The sequence below is a fragment of the Crotalus tigris genome, unplaced genomic scaffold, assembly GCF_016545835.1.
Source record: "Crotalus tigris isolate CLP2741 ecotype Arizona unplaced genomic scaffold, ASM1654583v1 scf7180000024281.4978605, whole genome shotgun sequence".
Lineage (NCBI taxonomy): Eukaryota > Metazoa > Chordata > Lepidosauria > Squamata > Viperidae > Crotalus > Crotalus tigris.
The window spans coordinates 1,729,519-1,754,757 of record NW_024100453.1 but is presented as its reverse complement, the minus strand read 5'-3'; the positions used below and the strand labels follow the sequence as shown (position 1 = coordinate 1,754,757).

The following is a 25,239-nucleotide window of genomic DNA, read 5'->3' as shown; positions in this document are numbered from 1 at the left end:
TACAATCTTGTGAAATCTTTTAAGAACTTTGAAATCTCATTAAATGTTAAAGTATAGGAATTAATAAAAAAAAGGAATATGCTGTTTGTAAACTTAAGAGAAAGAGAGGGATATAATAAATTTAATGGTATGATCTTGTGGTGTGAAATTGATAAATGAAAATTTATGATTAATTTAATTGTGAAAATATTAAAATGTACGCCAGAAACTAAGAAATGGCAAGAGTGAAGGTTCGTTCTCCAAGCTTGTGGGTTGGTTTCCAAATGTTTTGTTACCAGGTTAGGTAACCTCTTCAGCAGTGTTTAGGGGATGTCTGTGTCACTGCTCTTTTGTTTATAAGGCCTTCAGGTGTAGATATGTTGAGGGTCTTGTGATGGGTCAGGTGTGAGTCATCAGTAAGAGGCTTGTGATGGGGAGGTTACATCAGGTCAGGGTCATTGGAAGGTGAACTTCTTGGGGGGAGAGGGGGCTTGCATGGATTGGTTGAGGGTCGGTGCTGTCTCTGGTTGGCTGTGCAGTTGATTTAGATTCTTAGGGGTTCATAGGCTGCTTGTAGGTCAATGTGTCTGTTGATGAATGTTTGTGGAGTTTGATGAATGGGTGGTAGCATGGCTGATGATTTTAGTGTTGCTCCAAATGAACTAGTGTTGTTTGGTGTCGGTGTGGGTAGAGATTTTGGGATCATGGCATTTGACTGCCAGCCAGTGTTCATGGATCCAGTGAATTACAGTGCATTGTGTTAATTCTGTTTTCACTTTGTCATTATGGGATACTCAGTGTAGATTAATGAGAAAAAAAATGAATTTCAACTGTAGAATCAGGCTGCAGCATAACAAAATTGACAAAAGTGAAGGGGAAGTCTGAATACTTTCTGAATGTACTGTATCTTACAGAATGCTAGAAAACTGAAAGGTTCTAATCTGGTGGAATGAAAAGTAACAGGCAGTGAGTGAGGGAAAATAATTATATACTGTATAAAAGAATGACTGCTGCTGCAAAAAAATGAGGGTGAGACAAAGGTTTTTGTACAGAAAGAAAAAGCTGCAAAAACTGTAGTCTAAGGTAACAAGACAGAGATAAAATTTTTAAAAAGCAAAGTGTATGCAAGAAAATTTTAATGGAAGGTTTTAAAATATTTGAAAATGGGTGAAGAGGGCTAGATATAGCTTTCAACTCATTTGATTTTGGATTAAATTGATTTCAGGGAATGCTTGAAGGCATATTTGGGAGAACTGTGTGAGAATGATAATAATACATTGAAACATGGAGTTGATTCAAATGCCATAAAAATTAATTTGCAAGAAAGAGCTGATAAAATGCAAAAGATGAATTCTTAGAAAATATTCAGAAATAGTAAGACTGCAAGAGTATATGGTGTAATTGGCAAAACTGCTGACAGAGTAACTGTCCAACTCTTTAAATATGTGTGTGAACATTGCATCTATGCCTGACAATTGGAGCAATGTTGTTCCAGTGTTGGAGCCTTCACAACTTCTGGAGGCAACTTGCTCCTCTGATTAATTGTTCTAATTGTCAGGAAATTTCTTCTTAGTTCTAGGTTGCTTCTCTCCTTGATTAGTTTCTATCCATTGCTTCTTGTCCTTGTCCTATGCTTTGGAGAATAGCTTGACTCCCTTTTCTTTATGGCAATCCCTGAGATATTTATACACTGCTATCGTGTCACCCTTAGCTCTTCTCTTCATTAAACTAGACATAGCCAATTCCAGCAACTGTTCTTTATATGTTTTAGCCTCCAGTCCCCTGATCATCTTTGTTGCTCTTCTCTGCATTCTTTCTATAGTATCAACATGTCTTATATATCCTAGTGACCAAACCTGGATGCAGTATTCCAAGTATGGCCTTACCAAGGCATTATAAAGTGGTATTAACTCTTCATGTGATCTTGATTCTATCCCTCTGTTAATGCAGCCTAGAATTGTGTTGGCTTTTTTGGCAGCTGCAGCACACTGCTGGCTCATATTTAAGTGATTGTCCATTAGGACTCCAAGATCCCTCTCACAATTACTACTGTTGAGCAAGGTACCACCTATACTGTACTTGTACATTTAGTTTTTCTTGCCTAAATGTAGAATCTTACTTTTTTCACCATTAAATTTCATTTTGTTAGATAGTGCCCAATGTTCAAGTCTGTCAAGATCTTCTGTATCTTAAGCCTATCTTCTGGAGTGTTCGCTATTCCTGCCAGCTTGGTGTCATCTGCAAATTTGTTGAGTTCTCCATCTATCCCCTCATCCAAATAATTGATGGAGATGTTGAAGAGTACTGGGCCTAAAACAGAGCCTTGGGATACCCAATTGCATACTTTCCTCCATGTAGATGCAGTTCCATTGAGGACTACATGTTGGTCAGCCAGTTACAAAACCAACTGGTGGTGATACTGTCTAAGCCACATTTTTCTATCTTATCAGGTAATAGGTTGTGGTCTACTTTATCAAATGATTTGAATTTCTAAGAATTCTTGTGAAGATGTCAAAACTCTGACAGAAAGAGTTTAAAAAGCAACCATGAGCAATAGTTGGAAGTTCAATGTAGCTTTATGCAGACAGGAAGGAGGGTGGAAACCAGATTTTTTTGCTCTTCAGAAAGTCAATGAATGGGGCGGGGGAAAATATACTATATATATTAAGATTTGAACTATAAAATATTTGTTTGAATGTGGAATTGAAAAGTTGGTTGCTGAATGCAACAAATAGTATGCAATATAAGTAAAGCATGCATGAAAATAAACAGAATACTTCACAAATATTTAATAAGTGAGTAAGAAAAGATATTTCATGTCTTCTTCATTGTCTAATGTACTTATGGATAAATGTCAAAGAACAATTGTGGTGACATTATAGATATTCTGGCTTTTTTTACCAGCACACCATAATATATATTGATGTCCAAGCCAGCAACACCTCCAGTGCTCACTTTCATTGCTGACTCCATTGCTACTGGTAGATTATGTCATACCTGCTAAATATTGTAGTTGATAAATGGTTATCTATTGGGCTCAGTTCTAATTTCAACCAGGTTGCAAAAGTCCAGAAAATGTAACAATTTGGCTTTTATGAGACAGTATGAGCCAACCCCAGTCTACCACTGAGCATATATGAATGTGTATGCAGACAGTGCTATGTTACTGGCTGAATAATTGGCAGACAACATTGGATAGGTGGTATGATGCAAGGAGAAATATGGATCTGAAAACTAATGTATCAAAGCCTAAGGCAGTATGCTTGACAAGGATAATGGAGTGCAGAACTAGCAAGTTACATATATCGTGACTAAAAATGAATATGTCTGCCTTGCTACTATGTTTACTAAATATGGCAAAATGGATGAAGAGATGCAAATGCTGGAGAAAAATGGTGGGCAGTTCATGATCTATTGTAAGAAATGCATGTTTGTCAAAAGAAGTGAAAATGTATGCATATGAGAGTGTGCAACATCTCACTTTGTTATATGAAAGTGAGAGTGGAATATGTCAGGAGAAGCATAAAAATAAGTTGAATGCAATGGAAATAAAGTATTAAAGAAATATTTAATACATAACAAAAATATTTATGGTATAATAAAAGTTGGAGTAAAGAATAAATGATGCTGAATGAATGTAGTTTGAACCTAAGTAATGAGTAACCAGTATCCCATTCACTCACCCACCCCCAAAAAAGTTTGGCCATACTGAAAGGAGGAATAAATGAACTGAGGAAAAAGGGGAAGTCTGAGAAAGTAGTTGTTGAATGGAACTCCTCAGAAAGAAAGAGATGAATAGTTTGAAGAATAAAATTTTAATAGCTAGCAAGCAAGAGATAATCTATCTAACCTGAAATATTTGTCTATTTTCACAAATGCATAAGGTTCAGGCAGGACCCTGTACTATCCTTAAAGGTATCTGTTAATTGTCATCCTTCTAACTGCACAGAAAAGAATGTGAAGTTCATGTACAGGTAGAAAGAAATCAGAAACACCAGAATAATTTATAGAAGCACAGCTTGATATGAAAATAAATAGCTAAACCCAAACCAAAATGTGGGAAAAGAATGCTTATTTCCGTATTTTACACACATGCACACTCAGTGACAGAGGTAAGAGGGGGGAAAAGTAATTTCAATAAAATGCATCTTGGGAATAGGGGAAGCAGGCCAAGATGTTCTTAAGATGTGTGCTCCTCAATTCCATTTTAGAAGACAGTGCTCAACACCTAGTTTCTATTGGAGTAAAATGGTTGTAGCAAAAGTAATAAAAAGACTTGTGGCATTTTAAAAATTGACAAACGTATTATGGTAAAAGAGAGCTTTTGTGAAACATGTTCTAATTCAGAGAGAGAGAGAGAGAATTGGGGGAGAATGAAAGAAAAATAAAAATATAAAAATATTGAAATTACCTACAGATAATGGCTATTTATAAAATAGTTGCTATGTATGACATGCGGCTTTTCCAAAAGAAGTTGAATTTCAGTTTGAATGCAAACTGAGTCCACTAATCAGCTCACTCTGTTACTGAACGGTTTTATTTAGTTATTTAATATGGTTGCCTATCTCAGATTTGTAATTCTGGGCAGCTAACAACAGTTAAAAATAGATAGAATTGATTGCCATATATATAAAAAGTAAAGGTTTCTCTCTCCATTTCTTGGCTGAGGGAGCCAATGTTGTCTGAAGACATTTTCTGTGGCCATATGGTCAGCATGGCTATATGCAAAGGTGCACAGAACGCTGTTACTTTCCCACTGAAGTGATACCTATAAACCTACTTATATTTGCATGCTTTCGAACTGCTACCGGTAGGTGGGCAGGAGCTGGAGCAAGGAACAGAAGTTCATGCTCTCGTGGGGTTCTCAGGTCGCGAATCTGGGCTGTCAGCTTTCCGGCTGACAAGTTCAGCATCTTTAACAGCTGAGCCATCAAGCCCCCTTGCTATATATTATTATTTTTTTTTTGCTGTAAAAACATATAATAATAAAGCAACCACAATTCATATATACTTAGGTAAAAGTAAGTAAAATAAAATCGTCAGCGCCTTCTTTTTGCCAGACAATGTCTGTTTTTAGGCAATGGTGTGGCTTCAGAAGTAATAATATTGATTGCATTGTCTTGAAAATCCTTGGAAAGGATGACCAGCTCACTGCATCTTGCCACCCTCCAATATTCCAGACTAGCAAATAAGTAGCCCAAAATCATCTAGCTGGCTTCATGTCTAAAGTGAGACTTGAATTCAGTCTATAGTTTCCAGCCAGGAGTCTTAACCACTGCATCAAAACTGGCTCTCAGTAGCACCCTAGTAACTATAAATAATCAAAATTAAGCCCATTCAAGCTCTGCTTATTTTTCATTGTGAAATCAAATAACCTGGACAACAGGAAGGGGGGTTCTCCTGAAGTGTTCAAAAGTACCTTGTATTAATAAACAAGCCACATGGAATGATCTTGAAAAAGGCAAGCAATGGCAGCACGCTTTGCACTAAAAGCATAACTGGATCCAAGAAAATATTAGAAACTCATGTACAACTTTTCTATCATCCTGTCAGCTTATACGTGCATAGGAGAGGATTTTGCAGATAATGGATTTTATTCCTGTTTCGTATAAAGAGTACCTATTCTCTTTTTTAAAAACTTGTTGATTTGGATGTTATAGATTCTGCTAAACTCAGGAGCCATTTCAGACTAAGGTACTGTCAAAATTTAGGTTAATGTTATTCATTTATACTCAGAAATAATGTGTAATTAACCTGTGGATTGTGCTGTCAAGTAAGTGTCAGGTAAATGAAACTATGTTTATATTTGTGAATGCTAAAAGCTGCACACAAACAAGGGGACAAAAGCTGTTGCCTTCTGGCTCTGCTTATTACATTCCCAGAAGCTTCTTCTCTAATTACTTTTGAAAACAGAATGCTGTATTAGGTACTGTATGCATTGACTAAACTCTTTTCGTAGTATTTAGCTGTTTATCCAGCAAATACTGCTAACACCTGCAACCATTTCTGTTATCATTTTAACAAGCACAACAGTGCTTCACTTCATTCATGCAGTACAGCAGCCCATCATTTTTATTCATACTTATTTGAAGAAACTACATGATTGTGCAGGTTAACTCAGTTAGCTGAGCCAAATACTAAGTAAACCATATAGTTGCTAAACATGATGTCTGAACTTAACTATTAAGTTACTAGATGACCTCCAAAGGTCCCTTCCAACTCTGTTATTCTGTTACTATTTCCTGTTCAAGATATAATACGATACTTTCATGTTATGGTCTTGAATAGGACTGGTGTCAATAGCAATCTTAGGTATCAACTTTGTTATTTGTGCTTAAGATATGCAAAACAAATATATAATATTTATATAATCACATTTTGAATGCCCATCGGGTCTCTATGGGAAAAAAAATCAGAGAAATGCATATCTGAATTCCAGTCTCTCATGTCAAAAGCCAGCACCCTAACCACTATGTTATCCAGCCACCCTCTCTATGCATATATCCCTAAGTATTTTGCTTTTTGATTTATTGCATAGGTCTTCCTGCAGTATTGCTTATATATAAAATGGTGGGAGAAGAGTATTAGAGAATGGTATGGCCAGCATTGAGTGGTGAAAGAAAGACGTTAACTGCCAGCTTGAAGGGGGATCCAAGCCTGCACTGCTGAGAAGGATAAAAAGAACTATTTGTTTGTCCTTTAAAGCAAGTTAGTACTTTTGTGGGAAGTCTCCTGGAATACAAAGGCTCAAGGTTAGACTAGGGAGAGAAATCCTGAAGGAAAGCAATGGCTACATTATACACACACACACAAACACACACATATAGTCCTCAACTTACAACCATTCATTTATTGACCATTCCAACAAATACAACAGCACTGGAAAAAATGATTTACAACTGGTCCTTGTTCTTTCAATAGCTGCAACATCCCCAGAGGCATGTCATCAAAATTCAAGTCTTAGCAACCAGCATGTATTTACAAGAGTTACTACTCCTAAGGTCATGTGATTACCATTTGTGACCTTCCCAGCTGGCTTCTGACAAGCAAAGTAAAGGGGCAAACCAGATTTGCTTAACAATTACATGATTCCCTTAACAACTGTAGTTATTGCTTAAGAATGGTGGCAAAAAAGGTCATAAAATTGGGTGTGGCTCATTTAACACCTGCCTTGCTTAATAATGGAAATTCTGATCCCCAATTGTGGTCAGACACACACACACACATAACTATACATATACATATATATACACATGCATTTTTTAAAAAAAAATGTCTTACCCGTACAACTGTAAACTGAAATGTCTGTCTTTCTGAAAATGATTTTTTTCTGAATGACAAAAATGACAAATGACAGCTTGGATATTTGCCTTCCATTGGTTTTAATAAAATGTTTCCCCACTTTGTATATTGATTCATTCAAAGAACTGATTATGTAGCTTGGTTATTCATATTACCAAAACTAGTATGTTAATATCTAACAAGCTCATATCAAAAAAGAGAAAAGAACATTCAGTGACTTAGATTAACATTTTACACCAGCTACAACCATATCCTCAAACTGGTAGTTGCAGGCTCTTCAAAATTCTGCCATGGGAAGTCATCTGGGTAGTTTACTTTCAGAGAGGTTGGGCTATCAGCAATGTTAAAGTGTCCCCTGTCTACTCAAAGGCAATATTTGAAACCAGAAGGAATACTACGATGCTTGTTTTCAAGCCAACTTGATAATGTTGCTGTTCCTGTTCTTTCTCCTCCATCTGCTCTTTGCTTATGGCATAAATGAATGCTTGGTAATGAAGTTTATCTCAGTGATGATTAATAGCATTATGTCTGATAAACTTTCTTGAGCTGCTGGCGTGGATAATGACACTCATCACTGAATTCTGTTTACTTAGTGGGAAGATGTAAAAGCAAACAAGCAAAAGATTAGAATTCAATTTTTAAATATATCAGGATGAAGAACAGCCATAAAGTTAGTTATTAACTGAAATATGCTTCCATCGGGTAGGGAATAAAATCTTTTTCTTTGAAAAAGGTTGTTTGTATTTCATTTTTATATTAAAAAAATCAAGATAAATTCTGGCCATAGTTTAGTATTTCACAGGCTATAAATGTTGGGAGTGTTTCTGTTTTGCTTTTTTGTTGTTTTTGTTGTTGTTGTTGTTGTTAGTTTATGTGAATTTAATGGACTGAGCAATGTCAAAGAAAATAGCATAATGAAGAAATGTGTATTAGGCCACATAGCACAATTCTAAAGATGCCCATGAAGATTTGTTCCAGAACTTGTAGCCATTTAGAAAAATCACCTTTCTCAAGTGAATCATTTCCATGTTAAATGTTCTCTTTCCCCTTCTGCTACTGTGCAAATCCTTAAAGAACCTGATTTCTCTTTGCTTCAATAGTCAGGTGATAACCAATGAGGGGGCATTATGTTTTACATTTGTTTGCCATCCAGAGATTCATTGGTAGATGGGCAGATATATAAATTTGTTAAATAAATGGATAACTAAGGTAACAAATATAACTTTATGAGATTATGTTTTGCTCTCCAATTCCTGGAAGCTGCAAACAAACAAAAACAATGAAATTATTGCTATGTGGTAGATTGTACACCAATCTGGTTATAAATAGAATTATGTGAAAAAAGATGCAAGATATCAACAAAATTTTTGTTCATCCTAAAATTGTTGCTTCTCTCTGAATTGCTAATGTAGTTATATATATATATATATATATATATATATATATATATATATATATATATATATATATAATAATATCACCTGAACAGCTGAGGAATCTCCCGCCGTTGGACACACGTAGACGCGCATTGATGGTGGATTTCCCTCTGGAAGAAAAGGGGGGAGAAATCCACTGAGTAGACAACTTGTATACTCTTCAACAGTGTCCCGATAGATCCCCACCTTTCAGGTGGAAGAGAAACAATGACAATGATAAAAGGGAATCTGGAAGATCTAATGTGAAATCCCTGAGCTTGGTGCTGTTTGCGGTAACGAAGAGGGATGCACAACACGGAGGAGGGAGAGAAGATGTGGAATGACAACTTGCTCATTCAGTAAAGGGGGGAGAAAAACTTCTCCCCCTCATTTCATGAACGGACGAGAAGCAACAAATGAAGAACGCTCCTATTTGCAGTTAGATCGTTCCCAGGAGGAGCGTGAAGGATCTACTCTGGACACTAAACAATGAAAAACGGTTGATGTAGAGAACACTATGGTGGGGGGTGGAAACATAAGCACCGGAACGCACAATGCCTGGATAAATGTTACTCATATGGTTAAGGGAGAGGGGAATACAGAAAAGGAAGAAAACATCGATCCACAATCAAAGGGGGTGAAAAGCACCTGGAGCCCTAACGGAATGAAGATTAACACTGAATCGAACGCTCCTGAGACCCATAGCAGAAAGAGGGATGTGATGGGAGTAAATATCACCGAAGGGGAGGGGGATACGAGGGTGTCAATAGACTTAAAAATTAATAACAAAGGGGCAAGTAGGAAGATCTGAAGGAACAATAGAAGAGAATGTAACACCAAAGAAACATCTGGAACATTAATTGACCAGCTGGGGCCGGTAACGCGATCTAGGAGCCGGGTGCAGATGTCAGCCAAACCTATTTAAGTCATTCTTGTTAAACTGACAATGTTGAGAGTTCCCAACAAAAGCTTAGCAGCTTTTTAGTAAAGTATTTTTCTTACTTAAACTCTCCTGCTGATAGCATATTATTTATTTTATTCATATATATATATATATATATATATATATATATATATATATATATATATATATATATATATATATATGTAGGTCTTTGGTTGTTCGGGTTTTCTCCCGCGTCTCTTGGCGACGTTTCGACGAAGTCCCATTTGTCATCTTCAGGCTGGTGTTTTCAGCTTCGTGCTTTGAGCAGCAATGTGTGGTCTTAGCTGTTTCTTCCTTTTAACTGCCAGTGGGGGTATGAACTGATTGGGTGGGAGTTTGGCTGTGTTCTGATTGGGTGGAGGTGTGTTCTGAATGATTAGGGGCTTGGCTGTGCTCTGATTGGCTGGAGGAGTGTTCTGTTTGGTTGTGCTCAGGTTAGTCTGAGTTGCAGAGGGGTTTGAGATTTCGGGCTGCCTTGTTATTTTTTGGCTTCGCGTTCGTGGTCGTGCCTCCTCTTCATGGAGGGTGTCAGTTTGCTTCATGTATGGATTGGAGGGGTTTAAAGTGGCTAATGATGCAGCTGTGGTCTGGCTTCTGGTTTGTGGTCATGCCTCGTCATCGGTGTGGCTTTTGGTTTGTTTTTTGCGTGGATGTGTGGTGGTGACATCCTGTGTGGTTTTTGTGAGTGTGGGTCTGGTGTCATTTTTTGTGTTAGGGAGTCATTTGTCAATAAGGGCGAGTTTCTAAATGGCTGGTAGGTGGGAGGTATCATCTTGTTTGTTCATGTTGTGTGGGCGTTTTTCTATCTCGATGGCTTCTCTGATTATTCTGTTATTAAAATGTTCACTTTTGGCAATGGTTCTGGTATTTTTAAAGTCAATTTCATGTCCTGTGGCTTTACGGTGTTGGACCAGGGAAGATGTTGGTTCCTCTTTTTTGACTGAGTTCTTATGTTCTTCAATGCGTGCACTTATTCTTCTGTTGGTTTGTCCGATGTATGGGGTGGGACAAGTGGTGCATGGGATTTCGTATACTCCTTGATTTTCTAATTCAATTTTATCTTTGGGGTTTCTAAGGATGGTGGATATTTTTCTGTTTGTGCAGAATGCTGTTTTGATGTTGTGTTTATGGAGGATCTTACGGATTCTGTCTGTGATGCCTTTTATGTATGGGAGGATGGCTTTGCCGTTTTCTTGTTCTTTGTCTTGGATTTTAGTGGGGGTTTTCTTTTTGGATTAGGTTTGTAATCTTATTTCTATGGAATCCATTGGATGTTAGTACATTTGTGAGAGTGTGTAGTTCGGGCTTTAGGTGTTGTTCGTCAGCTAAGCGTTTTGTTCTGGAGATGAGTGTCTTGGCTACAGAGTTGATCTGTGCTGGGTGGTGGTGTGAGAGAGCGTGCAGATAGCGGTTTGTGTGTGTTTTCTTCTGGTAGATGGTGTGTCCTAGGGAGCCGTTGGATTTCTTGTAGACTAAGACATCCAGGAAGGGAAGTTGGTTGTTAGCTTCTGTTTCCATGGTGAACTGTATTTTGGGGTGTAGGCTGTTGAGGTGTGTGAGGAAGTTGTCCAGTTTTTCTTTCCCATGTGGCCAGACTATGAAGGTGTTGTCTAGGTATCTGAGCCAGAGTTTGGGTTTGTGATCCGATTTTTCTAGAGCTTGGGTTTCAAAGTGTTCCATGTACAGGTTGGCAATGACAGGTGAGAGGGGTGATCCCATGGGTGCTCCTTCTGTTTGTTTGTATTTTTGTCCATTATAGATGAAGTATGTGTTGGATAGGCAGTGGTTGGTCAGATCTAAGATGTGTTTGGGGGGTTATATTTGTTTTGAATAGCTGTCAAGGCTTCTTTGATAGGCACTTGGGTGAAGAGGGATATGACATCGAACCTCACTAGTAGGTCGCTGGGCTGTAAGTTTTGTTTCTTTATGATCTCTATAAACTGGAATGAGTTTTTTACGTGTGAGGTGATGATGGATTCTGCATAGGGCTGTAGTTGTTTGGCGAGAAATTTGGCTAGGTTTTGTAGAGGTGAGCCTATGGAGCTGACTATAGGTCTGAGTGGGGTTCCTTCTTTGTGTATCTTGGGGAGACCATAGAGATTGGGGCATCTGGATGATTTCTCTCTGGGAATGATTCTTTGCTGGATTTCTTTGCTAATGGGGGAGGCTCAGGTGGTTTTTTCCAGGTAGGTGGTGAGATCTGTGTTTAGGGGTTTGTATGTGGAGTCTTGGAGTAGGTTGGTTAATTTGGTTTGGTAGTCAGATGTGTTCATAACCACCGTGGCGTTGCCCTTGTCTGCTGGTAGGATTATTATGCTGGTGTCTTCTTTCAGGTTACGTAGTGCTGTCTGTTTCTCTTTGGGTAATTTGCTTTTGGGTGGCTTGCTGGTGCAGAGGATGTTACTGATTTCGTGTCTGATTCTGTTAGCGTCGTCGGGGTTGATTTTGGTCAGGCTGGTTTCAACTCCACATATAATGGTTTCAGTGGGGATGTGTTTGGGAGCGACTGCAAAGTTGAATCCTTTGGAAAGGACATTGGTTTCGGCTTTGGTGCGGATCCTATCTGAGATGTTATGCACTGTTTGTTTCATGTGTGGCTGTGAGGGAGGAGGGGTTTGTTTCTGGCGTTCTTGTAGTCTTCGGAGTGTGTTGGTGTGTGTATCTGTCTTGAGGGTGGTCTGGTTTCGGCTTTCCAGACGGCGAGTTGTTTGGATTTGTCCCAAAGTGCGGGGTGGATCTTGTTGCTGAGTTTGAGGTGGAGTGTGAGGAGATCTTTGTTAATTCGGTCTAGTAGGAATCTTTTTGTGTGAAGTTCATTTCTGATTAGGGCCAATTCTGTTCTTTTCAGGATCCGTTTGGTGGCTGCAGAGTTGGAGTGGAATTTCAGTTGGAAACATGTGGGGATTAGATTTTGATCTCGGCAGTTGCGTAGGAATGCGAGGTCGCATAAAATGGAAGCTCTTTGGACTTCAAGTTTTTTATAGGTCCTGGTCAGATGGTGGATTTCCTCCTCGTAGAGGTTTGATATTTGTTTTCTGAGGTTTTTGCGGGTATTTGTATGTAGGTCTTTGGTTGTTCGGGTTTTCTCCCGCGTAAAATTGGAAGTGTCTTGGCGACGTTTCGACGAAGTCCCATTCGTTATCTTCAGGCTGGTGTTTTCAGCTTCGTGCTTTGAGCAGCAATGTGTGGTCTTACCTGTTTCTTCCTTTTAACTGCCAGTGGGGGTATGAACTGATTGGGTGGGAGCTTGGCTGTGCTCTGATTGGCTGGGGGAGTGTTCTGTTTGGTTGTGCTCAGGTTAGTCTGAGTTGCAGAGGGGTTTGAGATTGTTGGGACAGGCGGTTCATGGGATTTCTTATACTCCTTGATTTTCTAACTCAATTTTATCTTTGGGGTTTCTTAGGATAGTGGATATTTTTCTGTTTGTGCAGAATGCTGTTTTGATGTTGTGTTTATGGAGGATCTTGCTGATTCTGTCTGTGGTGCCTTTTATGTATGGGAGGAGGGCTTTGCCGTTTTCTTGTTCTCTGTCTTGGATTTTAGTGGGGGTTTCTTTTTGGATTAGTTTTGTAATCTCATTTCTTTTAACAAAGATCTCCTCACACTTCACCTCAAACTCAGCAACAAGATCCACCCCACACTTTGGGACAAATCCAAACAACTCGCCGCCTGGAGAGCCGAAACACAGACCACCCTCAAGACAGATACACACACCAACACACTCTGAAGACTACAAGAATGCCAGAAACAAACCCCTCCTCCCTCACAGCCACACATGAAACAAACAGTGCATAACATCTCAGATAGGATCCTCACCAAAACTTAAACCAATGTCCTTTCCAAAGGATTCAACTTTGCACATCCCCACTGAAACCATTATATGTGGAGTTGAAACCAGCCTGACCAAAATCAACCCTGATGACGCTAACAGAATCAGGCTTGAAATCACCAATATCCTCTGCACCAGCAAGCCACCCAAAAACAAAGAGGAACAGACAGCACTACGTAACCTGAAAGAAGACACCAGCATAATAATCCTACCAGCAGACAAGGGCAACGCCACGGTGGTTATGAACACATCTGACTACCAAACCAAATTAACCAACCTACTCCAAGACTCCACATACAAACCCCTAAACACAGATCTCACCACCTACCTGGAAAAAAACACCTGATCCAAAATAAAAGCCTTCCCCATTAGCAAAGAAATCCAGCAAAGAATCATTCCCAGAGAGAAATCATCCAGATGCCCCAATCTCCATGGTCTCCCCAAGATACATAAAGAAGGAGCCCCACTCAGACCCATAGTCACCTCCATAGGCTCACCTCTACAAAACCTAGCCAAACTTCTCACCAAACAACTACAGCCCTATGAAGACTCCATCACCTCACATGTAAAAAACTCATTCCAGTTTATAGAGATCATAAAGAAACAAAACTTACAGCGCAACGACCTACTCGTGAGCTTCGATGTCATATCCCTCTTCACCCAAGTGAAGAAGCCTTGATACCTATCCAAAACAAATATAACCAAATACATCTGAGATCTGACCAACCACTGCCTATCCAACACATACTTCATCTATAATGGACAAAAATACAAACAAACAGAAGGAGCACCCATGGGATCACCCCTCTCACCTGTAATTGCAAACCTCTACATGGAACACTTTGAAACCCAAGCTCTAGAAAAATCGGATCACAAACCCAAACTCTGGCTCAGATACCTAGACGACACCTTCATAGTCTGGCCACATGGGAAAGAAAAACTGGACAACTTCCTCACACACCTCAACAGCCTACACCCCAAAATACAGTTCACCATGGAAACAGAAGCTAATAACCAACTTCCCTTCCTGGATGTCTTAGTCTACAAGAAATCCAACGGCTCCCTAGGACACACCATCTACCAGAAGAAAACACACACAAACTGCTATCTGCACACTCTCTCACACCACCACCCAGCACAGATCAATTCTGTAGCCAAGACACTCATCTCCAGAACAAAATGCTTAGCTGACGAACAACACCTAAAAACCAAACTACACACTCTCACCAATGTACTAGCATCCAATGGATTCCAAAGAAATAAGATTACAAACCTAATCCAAAAAGAAACCCCCACTAAAATCCAAGACAGAGAACAAGAAAATGGCAAAGCCCTCATCCCATACATAAAAGGCACCACAGACAGAATCAGCAAGATCCTCCATAAACACAACATCAAAACAGCATTCTGCACAAACAGAAAAATATCCACCATCCTAAGAAACCCCAAAGATAAAATTGAGTTAGAAAATCAAGGCGTATATGAAATCCCATGAACCACCTGTCCCAACAGATACATTGGACAAACCAACAGAAGAATAAGTGCACGCATTGAAGAACATAAAAACTCAGTCAAAAAAGAGGAACCAACATCTTCCCTGGTCCAATTCCTTAAAGCCACAGGACATGAAATAGAACCAAGGTGGCGCAGCAGTTAGAGTGTAGTACTGCAGGCCACTTTAGCTGACTGTGTTCAGCAGGTCAGCAGTTCAAATCTCACCGGCTCAAGGTTGAGTCAGTCTTCCATCCTTCCGAGGTAGGTAAAATAAGGACCCAGATTGTTGGGGCAATGTAAATATATATATACATTGCTTACTGGTGTACACCGCTTAGAGAGTGCTTGCACTTAAAGCGGTATATAAGTCTCATAAATAAATAAATAAATAAATAAATGAATGAAATTGACTTTAAAAATACCAGAACTATCGCCAAACCTGAACATTTTAATAACAGAATAATCAGAGAAGCCATCGAGATACAAAAACACCCACACAGCATGAACAAATGAGATGATACCTCCTGCCTACCAGCCATTTGGAAACCCGCCCTTATTGACAAACGACTCCCTAACCCAAAGAATGACACCAGACCCACACTCACTAAAAACACACAGGATGTCACCACCACACATCCATGCAAAAAGCAAATCCAAAGCCACACCGATGATGAGGCATGACCACAAACCAAAAGCCAGACCACAACTGCATCATTACCCACTTTAAACCCTTCCAATCCATACATGAAGCAAACTGACACCCACCATGAAGATGAGGCACGACCACGAACGCGAAGCCAAAAAATAGAAGGCAGCCCACCATCTTAAATCTCCCTACAACTCAGACTAACCTGAGCACAACAAAGCCCCCACCCAAACAGAACACTCCCCCATCCAATCAGAGCACAGCCAACCCCCCATCCACAGAGCATAGCCAACCCCCCATCCAATCAGAGCACAGCCAAACACCTAACCAATCAGAACACACCTCCACCCAATCAGAACACAGCCAAGCTCCCACCCAATCAGTTCATACTTCCACTGGCAGTTAAAAGGAAGAAACAGCTAAAACCACACATTGCCCCTCGAAGCACGAAACTGAAAACACCAGCCGAAGATGATGAATGGGACTTCATCGAAACGTCGCCAAGACACTTCCAGTTTTACATGGGAGAAAACCCGAATAACCAAAGACCTACATACAAACACCCGCAAAAAACTCAGAAAACATATATACATGTATATATATATTAGAAATAAAATAGTCCGAGCACCAGGATAATATTAAAACAAAAACTGTTTAATACAAAAGCTAAAGCTAAGCTTTCGTCAGCCAACACTGCCGACATCATCGGAGCATAATACAAGATTACTGGAGTCCTTTTTATATTGCCAGATGGCTCTGCGCCCAGCTTCTCGATCTAGTCATCGATCTGTCCATTTTCTTTACTTGGTTTGTTCTTAACGGGCACGCGTCTCTTGCTGTGTTGGTATCTTCTGAGGTTGCTATTTTCTTTTTCCTGGGATCAATCACTTTCTTTCTGCTAGCATACGCCAGTTGCTTTTGTTTGCTTGCACTTCCCCCTTTTTTTGGTTCTATTCCGGGGTCCATCTGGTCTTCCTTAATGGGGTTGTGCGCATGTGTGCTCGGGGGAGAAGGTATATTGAGTGGATCCGGGCTTCTATCAGGGTTGTCTCTGATGGATATGCTCCTATTTGTGTTCTCCCACTCCGGAGCACTGCCTTCTTCTATGAACCTCCATGGGTATATTGATCCAGTTCTGGTTGTTCCCCCATCTTAAGGTCCTTTACTGCTTGATTGTTCATTGGGTTTTTCGATCCCCCTTCATCACTTGCTAGTTCTTTTGCCCTTCTTGTGTGTGTGCAGGGTCCCGTGGCATGGCTTTCCATCGTTTGCTTATGGATCTCTTTTTTGTAGTCGTCGGTGGAGTGTCTCGTCCCTCCCCTCTTGTTAGCTCCAATCTAGGACATTGTTTTGCAGGCAGATTTCACATACTGTGAACATTATAAATTCAAAATTTTGTGGCTGACAAACAGTTAGTGGGAGACTAGTATAGCTAGTATAGCCTACTATACTCCCACTAACTCTTCGTCAGCCACAAAATTTTGAATATGTATGTATGTATGTATGTATGTATTATATGTATATTTGTTTTCTGAGGTTTCGTGGGTGTTTTTTGTAGGTCTTTGGTTATTCGAGTTTTCTCCCACGTCAAATTGGAAGTGTCTTATATATATGTATATAAAATTATGCAAAACCCTAAAAATAATAGTGTACTTATGGTCAAGTTTAATCTGGAATTGCCAGAACATACAAGCAAAATGTGCTGCTTGTATTCAATCTTCCTTCCTTCCTTCCTTCCTTCCTTCCTTCCTTCCTTCCTTCCTTCCTTCCTTCCTTCCTTCCTTCCTTCCTTCCATATTCTTCAATCTGGCAACATTATTTTCTACCTCACAATTTTTTTTTGTTAACAAGAACACAAATTTTACAAAGATCAAACAGCAGAAAGTGGTGAGAATGGCCAAAAAGATCATTGATAGTTTCCTCCCTCCCATCCAGGACATAGCACAGAAGTGTTGCTTGAGCAGGGTCCGTAAGATTATCTGGGACACTAGACATCCTCTTTATGACCTGTTTTCCTTGTTACCTTCTGGGAGGAGGCTTCGTGGTATCCATAGCAGAACATCCAGATTCAGCCATAGTTTTATTCCATACAGCATTAACCTTGTGAATTCTCAAGCTTCCTTCTTCCATTATATATTCAAAGTGGACAGTATTTAATATTTATTTGCTATGTATATGTAGGGGTGTGGGTCTATACATATGTTGTACATAGTATGTTTAGGTGTGTGTTATGTATGTGTTTCACTTTGAGAGTGGGCAACTAAATTTCATTTTTGATGTGTGTTGTTGTGCCCACAGTAAAAAAATGACAATAAAGGTTATCTTTTTATCTTTGAATATAGTTTGTGAATATCAAAGGATTCAGAAAACTTTTATCTTACAAAAACATTATAACTAATATGTCAATTTAATAATAAATAAAAATACACACTGCTAATATAAAACATCATTTTGTAAGGCAATAATTTTCATAATCAATATTAACTCTGAAGTCCTATTCCTATTAATAAATCAAAAGCTTTTGTCATGTTCTGAAAGAACATATCCATTTTATGATCAAGTATTCCAGCCATCACAAATTGTTATGTCACAATCTCTCTAACTCACATTGAACTATTCCTGATCATACCATTACTTTGATATGAAGAAAATTGGAATATCTAGGGAGAGTAAAAGCATATTTTAATGTTTATACTTTATCACATCTTTCCCACCATATGAAGGAACAGGAATAAAACATGCTATTTTCTGACAGAAAATAGGATGTTAAAAGTTCAGAACCAAGTCAAAATATTTTCATATCTGAAGCAGAATAGAAAGTGATATTGTCTACTTATTCATACCAAGATATATATTAATCAGTTTATTACTCTTGTATGACACTCAAACTCTACTGCTTTAAGGTACCAAGTAATAGAAGAAGTTCTATACAATTTCCTGAAATCCTTCTCCTATCTTTTTGACTGGAAAGAGCGTGGTAGGCAAAACAGATTAGCTCAAAAAGCTAAAATCTAAATGGATGGCATAGTAATCAGAAAACACTGCAAGTATAACTTGCAACTTCACTTTTTATTTAGTGAAACATCAGCATGCAACTTGAAATCTGTGTAATTTTTCTGTGGTTAATGTTCTCATAAATACTTCCCTTCACAGTAAAACAGATGTTCAATCATGGATTTCCTTCTTAGTTGGAACTAGGCACAATTAAAATGCTAGAAAATCTTTCTTTTATAGCTCCAAGGCTATATTAACATCTACAAAGAAAAGGGGCAGACACTAATATGGAAGTTGCATGAAGCACAGCAGATGTAGAACATCATATTAAAGCATTCTTTGGTTACATGACAATCTCTCAGGTGTACTGCCGTCTGTATTTTAAAAAAATCTGTAGCTGAAAACCAAGACTGAGCCACAAGTACCTCTTACCATAACAATCTATAATTATCAGAAATTGTGACTGAAGTTACTTGAAACAATTCCTTACAAAATCAATTTTGATTTCAGACTGTGATATATATCAGCAGCCATAAGTTTTTAAAAGTTAAACAGGAAATGAGACATGCATGATGATCCCCAACAATGAGCTCCGTGAGATGTTATTATCCATATTTCTCACTGTTTATGCCACCTGCAGCAACTAGAGCAACTCTTTCTCAAAAGCTATCTTATGATTGCTAATGCTGGTACAGTTTCATTTGAAAAAAAAGTCTATTCACCAAGATGGGACAGGAAAAAGGAAGCTCAGAACATTACTTGAAGGGCACCAACACATCACAATTGAATGTCTGAAAGGCAGCCATTTTGAAGGGTATTTTTCAGCCCTTAAAATAGAGACAGAGCTTGCAAACCTAATAGCAAGGGGAAATGCTTAAACGATTAGCTTTTCTTCCTTTGCCTTGCTTTTCACTTTAGTATTACAATTGTTACTGGCTGCATTATTCCTTCATATTTATCCTTCCCATTACAATGAAGATTAAGACTTCAAGTTATCCACCTACCTAGCTTCCCCAGAAAACCTAGTTAATTGTAATAGATAATGATAGCTGTCATCCAACTCCATTCTCTTATGTGTACTGAAGCCTTTGGAGTGGTGATTGTGTAGATTCCCTAAAATAGCCCTGTCTCTAAATGGGGCAAACTTGTATTTATTTATCTACAAAGCATTCTTAACGCTGCCCTTTCCCAAGTAGTAATAAACTTTCAAAGAAGAAAAAGCTTCCCATGATACCAGAAGCTTTCATCAGCTGATTTTTATTTATAAATATTAAAACATTTATCTACTGCCTCCCATAAAATATCTCAAAGGACCCTGAAATCAAATTCAAAAAAGAAGCAACATCAAATAAAAAGTTATTGTAAAAGTGGTACATTAAAAATGGATAGGAAATAAAAACTAGTCTCTGTTTTTCTGTTTCCTATTCAAGCAGGAAAGATATAATTGAAAATATGGAGAATATACTATAGGTGTTCCTCAGTTACTGGGGAGAGAGCTTTCCAAAGAGCAGGTATAACCCCAAATAATTGGCCTTGTCATGAATGACCATAAGAAGACAATCAACATTCGTGGCATACCAAATAGATCCTCCTGGGATGGAGGAGGTGATCCTCCAAGTAACCCACTGCCACACCCCATAAATACAACAATTTGACTTACATTTAGGAACAAATAGGAAATTGATACAGAGCCTAGATCACAGAGAGTATGTGCTTATGCTGGGGTCTACCAGCCAGCACTTGGACCATTACATTCTGGCCATTATATTACATTCCCTAAACCCTGAAAACTTTTGGATGATCCTCAAAAGCAACCCCATGCATTATGCATTGCAATAGAACAGACAGGTGTGGGGAGAGCATGAATTATTGTTGCAAAGTCCTTGGATTCTGAGAGGGTCACAACTAAAGTACCAGATGAAATTGGGTGAGCACAAGCTAACTATGGCATCTGCCAGCCTATTTAAAAATAGCTATATTTCCAGGGGGACCCCCAAATCATGGACTTGGTCTTTCAGAGGCAATGTCACCACATCAAGAGACATACTGTGTAGCAGAGAATCTATAAAAAACCAACTCTGTCTCACTTGGGTTCAACTTCAGCCTGCTTTGTCCTGTCAACACTCTCACAGCTTCTGGACATGGGAATAAGACATTGACCATCTCTCTTGAATAGACTGGGAAAGTAATGTACAATCAAATTATTATAAGCGTGTTGCTAATAATGTAATTCATCCAATGTATGACATCTTCAAATATCTTTGTGTATAGTTTAGAAAGCAGGGAAAAATTATCTAAACCTATGTCACTCCATAAGAGGGTGCCATAAGAGAGTCAGACTCTCCCTATCCCTAACCCTGCCCCTCAAATAAAAACCATCTACTGATGAACATTCACAACAATGCTTCTAATCCCAGCTCCTGCTGAAAATCTGGAAGGATACCATGATTAGTGATTTCAAAGAGTGTAGAGAGGTTGAAAAGGACTAAGAGGTCTGCACTATCCTTCTCTAAATCATGACAGAGGTCATCCACAAAAACAATCAAGGACATCTCCATTCCATGCCGAGTCTGAACATTAACTTGAAAGAGTTAATCTTGAGTGCTGCATATTGACCTCAGTTTCAATAGCCTTCTCATGGAATAAAAGTATAGAGACCAGATGATAGATATCAAAAACACATGGCTCCAGGGAAGGCAGGCAGTTGGCCTTACTCCTTCCAAAATGATGCATTAAACACTTCCCAGATCTAGTTTGTTACAGCCCCACAAAAGTGTTTAGGAAGCCAGGAGGTTTGTCAATCAAGGCAAGAAGTTGCCAGTGACAGCCAGAAAATCACACTATCTACTTCCTCAGTTCCATAATCAAAAAAAGCCCAAACAATCTCTTTTAAGCACCCACCAGGAAAACAAAATCTGCATAAAGAATCTGAGTAGACTATTCTAATCAGCCTGTTCATCCTACAGGACTTTATGCTGATTGTCAATCTCATTTGGCCAGGACAGTGAGTAGGTGGGAATTCCCTCCATATCCATATCACTACACAAGAGTCATGGGAGGTCCAAAGTGTGGCTACCTACACAACAGGAAGGTGATTTATGTGGTATTCTAGTTCAAGGATACTTAGGACTTTATATAACAGTAATTAGAAATTTAAACCTTGAATGAATGGACATTTTTGGCAGGAGGAGAAAAAAATAGGTGCTGTCAATTACAGATGCTTTCTCTATTCATATAATTAAAAATCAGTGTGCAAAGTGCAAGTAATGGCTCTGATCCTTCAGGCATGCTCAACTTCTCAAACTTTTTACTAACTACAAATGATTTTTTTAAAATATCAGTTTCACTCGGATCAGATACAGGGTGATTACCAGGACTCTGTATGACCATTATATCTTTACTTACTGAATGAAATTTCTTATTTTTTAACTGCATGTGCTACTTTAGGTGGCTGATAGAAGCTCTTGTCTTTTTAATATATTATAGTGTTTAAGGCACACTTTGTTGTCTAAAGCAGCTCATTGAGAACAGGAATTTTAATCAGGAATTATAAAACACTATTTAGTTAAATAGTCAGCATACTTAAACAGAGAAAAAGATGCATATTTCCACTCTGATATTATTAAAGTGATTTATTAATATTAATTTTGCATGGGGAAAATTAAATCTTTTAGAAATGCAATTACTTAATGCTTAAGACTTAATTTATTATGTACAAAGCAGGATGTCCAGGCTGTTTTGAGTAACAAATTCACACTTCTTTTTTTTTCTTTCCTTTTTTTAAAACTCACTTTAGGAAGATGAAATAAATAGAACTGAATCCAAGAAAACATTCATCTAGAATATTGCTTTGCTTTTGTATTAAGAGCTACCCCAAACTTAAAGAATACAATACAGCCAATGGCATAATAGAGAAAATGAAATTTTCCAATAACTGGAAAATTATGCTGGACAATAACTGGACAATTAAAGAAAAAAAGTAGAAAGGCAAAGACAGGACATAAATCTCTTTCCATCCCCTCATTCTAAAACAACTTCTATGCCTTTTACAGAATTCATAAAGGATGATGGCTTACCAGCACATTTCGTTCTTGTTGTGAGAGGAGGCCCAGGGGGTCCAGTACCCCCTTCTCCAGGACGGGTAAGAAGCACTCTGATCTCATATTCCACATCAGGGTCAAGATGCCATAACTTGTAATTGGGAGAATCCACAATGTGGGTTTCGGCCCAATTTCCATTGGTTGTACGGTATTCTACCTCTTTCAGGATGATGGGCCCATCACCAATGATGGAGTTGGCATTTGGTTTGATCCACAGGTATGTCGCTCCAACTGCTAGAAGTTCTGGAGGAGCAATAGGAGTGGGTGGTTCTAAAAGAAACAACAACAAAAAGAGATCTATAAACACTTTGTTTTTTTTCTTTGTTTGTTAGTTCACTCTGTTTGAAAAGGTATTGTGCAATATAAAAGAAACAATAGATGATTTTCAAATATTACCTAGAGGAAAGGAAAGGAGAAATAGAAATAATTTAGTGATTAAAATACTTATGCAGATTATAGCACTGGAACAAATAGTTTTATTTTCAAGAAATTGTTTATGTAGAAGAAGCAATTCCTTTGATAAATCATACCTCTCAAATAATCACATTTGAAATAGTTTTGTAGTTGTGTTCAGGTGACCCACCCAGTACAAAGAATACAATTGCAAAGGCTTTATTAACTTTCAGTGTAAATTCTGAACCGAACCTGCACACAAATTCTCTGCCAGTATTTCTCCATTTGGCAGTCTTCATATGTATTGCAACTTTAATATCTGAAACCTCTAGTTGTGCTCATGCTGATTATATGATATATTCTGGGAGTTGCAGTCCTAATAAATCTGAAAACACCAAGTTGGGAAAAGCTGCTGTTTTCAACAGGCTCTGCCCAAATAGTCAAAAGAACCTTACAAATCCATAATTTCACTAATAAGTAATCTCTGCTTATAAATAATTATGAATGGATATAAACTGAGGACCAATTTGTGTGGGCATAGATTGTTTTCCTTTCTCTTACAGATATACTTTATGAGTACATTTATATTTTAACTCTACTCTTTTTCTTGAAAAGTCAATCATATTGCTAATACACCTTTAAGCAAGTCACAATTATTAATTCATCTAATGCCAAGAAAACATATTGTCCATGTAAATATATAACTATCACACTTAGCACATTTGCTGGTAACTTTTCCTATTCCTGAAAGATGAAATGATTTTTAGAAGAAAAAAATGAGAATGCTGAAAAAAGCATTCTAGGGGTAGACATAATGTTCCAACAGTAGACACACAAAACATTTACATTCAGCTTGGGTTCCTGCACAAACATAGGGGTCTTTTATTCTTTGTCCCAACTGAATCATCATCAACATTTTAGCATGCCTGAAACTTAATTGCCCCAAACCAGATCCATGAATATTAGCAAATGATTTTCCTTCTGGCAATGTAAACTATAATAGCATAGAGCCTAATATGAACTGGAACCACAGCATGCAGTAAATATTAAAGACTTCTTACAGTCCTCTAACATTCCCAGATCCCAATCTAAATCTGGACCCTGAAACAAAGTTCTCAATAAAATGAAATTAGCAGAAAAACACTGTATATGAAAAGCAATAGTACATGATAACCCATGTCTATGTTCATTAGAAAAGATGTACATACCTTGTTGGTCTTATTCTATTAACTCTGAGACCCTTTTAATCACTAAAAAATTGTTCTTAACTCACAGATTAAATCTCTTATGGATCACAGTAATGGTTCACACAGAAACAATCTGTGGCAATCTGGATACAAAGGGGGGTTATTTTCAGTGTTTGTAGAGATGCTTATCACACTTGTCAGGATATCCTTAAATCAAACAAGCCTTTCTGTGATTACAAAGCTCAAGAAAAGTTGTAGTTTCCTTCAGGGGGCAGCTGACAGGTATGACGTATATGCCTACACAGGCTCTAAATCACTTTTATCCTATCAAAACTGCATCACAGTATAGCTGCCATTATTTTTCAGCATATTGGTGAAAATTACTGCTTCCCTTGATGTAAAGGGAAATTATTTTTAAGAGAAACCACCGTGATAGAAGGAAGAACACAGATTTTAAGACATTTTTATTTAAAGTCCCCAAATATTTATGGGAGGACTTTTTAGTATTTGGAGAGCCAGGATTACTTGTGACCTTTAGATAATTTTGAAAAAATATATAGTAAGGTGACTCTGTCTCCTATAGTAGAGAGGACAGGTTCTTCTTTTGTTTTAAATGTGATCCTTCCAATTAGAATAACTGCATCACTCATGGAGCTAGAATTTTAAAAGGCCCTAATCAAACCATTTTGCTGAATTATGCCTGCTTTACCAAAGCCACAGCCATTATGCCTGCTTTACCAAAGCCACAGTAACTAGAAAGAAAGAGGTTCCTATATATGTGAAGTAAAAGCATATATTAACACCCAGAGAACATGGGTAAACTAAGTATTCTGAGTGAATGTGGTTAGCTACACAGAGTTAAATGAAACACTCACTGAAACTAAAGCGTGAAATTGATAATAATGATGAGAGTCCTAAACTTGTAAAATAACCGAAATAGATTTATTTTTATTC

At 38.2% G+C, this 25,239-nt stretch overlaps 1 protein-coding gene across 5 annotated transcripts in view; it reads right to left on the bottom strand.

The window, feature by feature from the left end:
- Positions 1 to 25,239, bottom strand: part of PTPRT (protein tyrosine phosphatase receptor type T) — a 704,411-nt gene that overhangs the window by 303,410 nt on the left and 375,762 nt on the right. For all 5 annotated transcript variants that reach the window (XM_039323711.1, XM_039323714.1, XM_039323712.1 and 2 more), the window contains one exon: positions 22,682 to 22,975. In XM_039323711.1, coding sequence (XP_039179645.1) covers positions 22,682 to 22,975 — 294 coding nt within the window. The remainder of the gene's footprint in view (positions 1 to 22,681; positions 22,976 to 25,239) is intronic.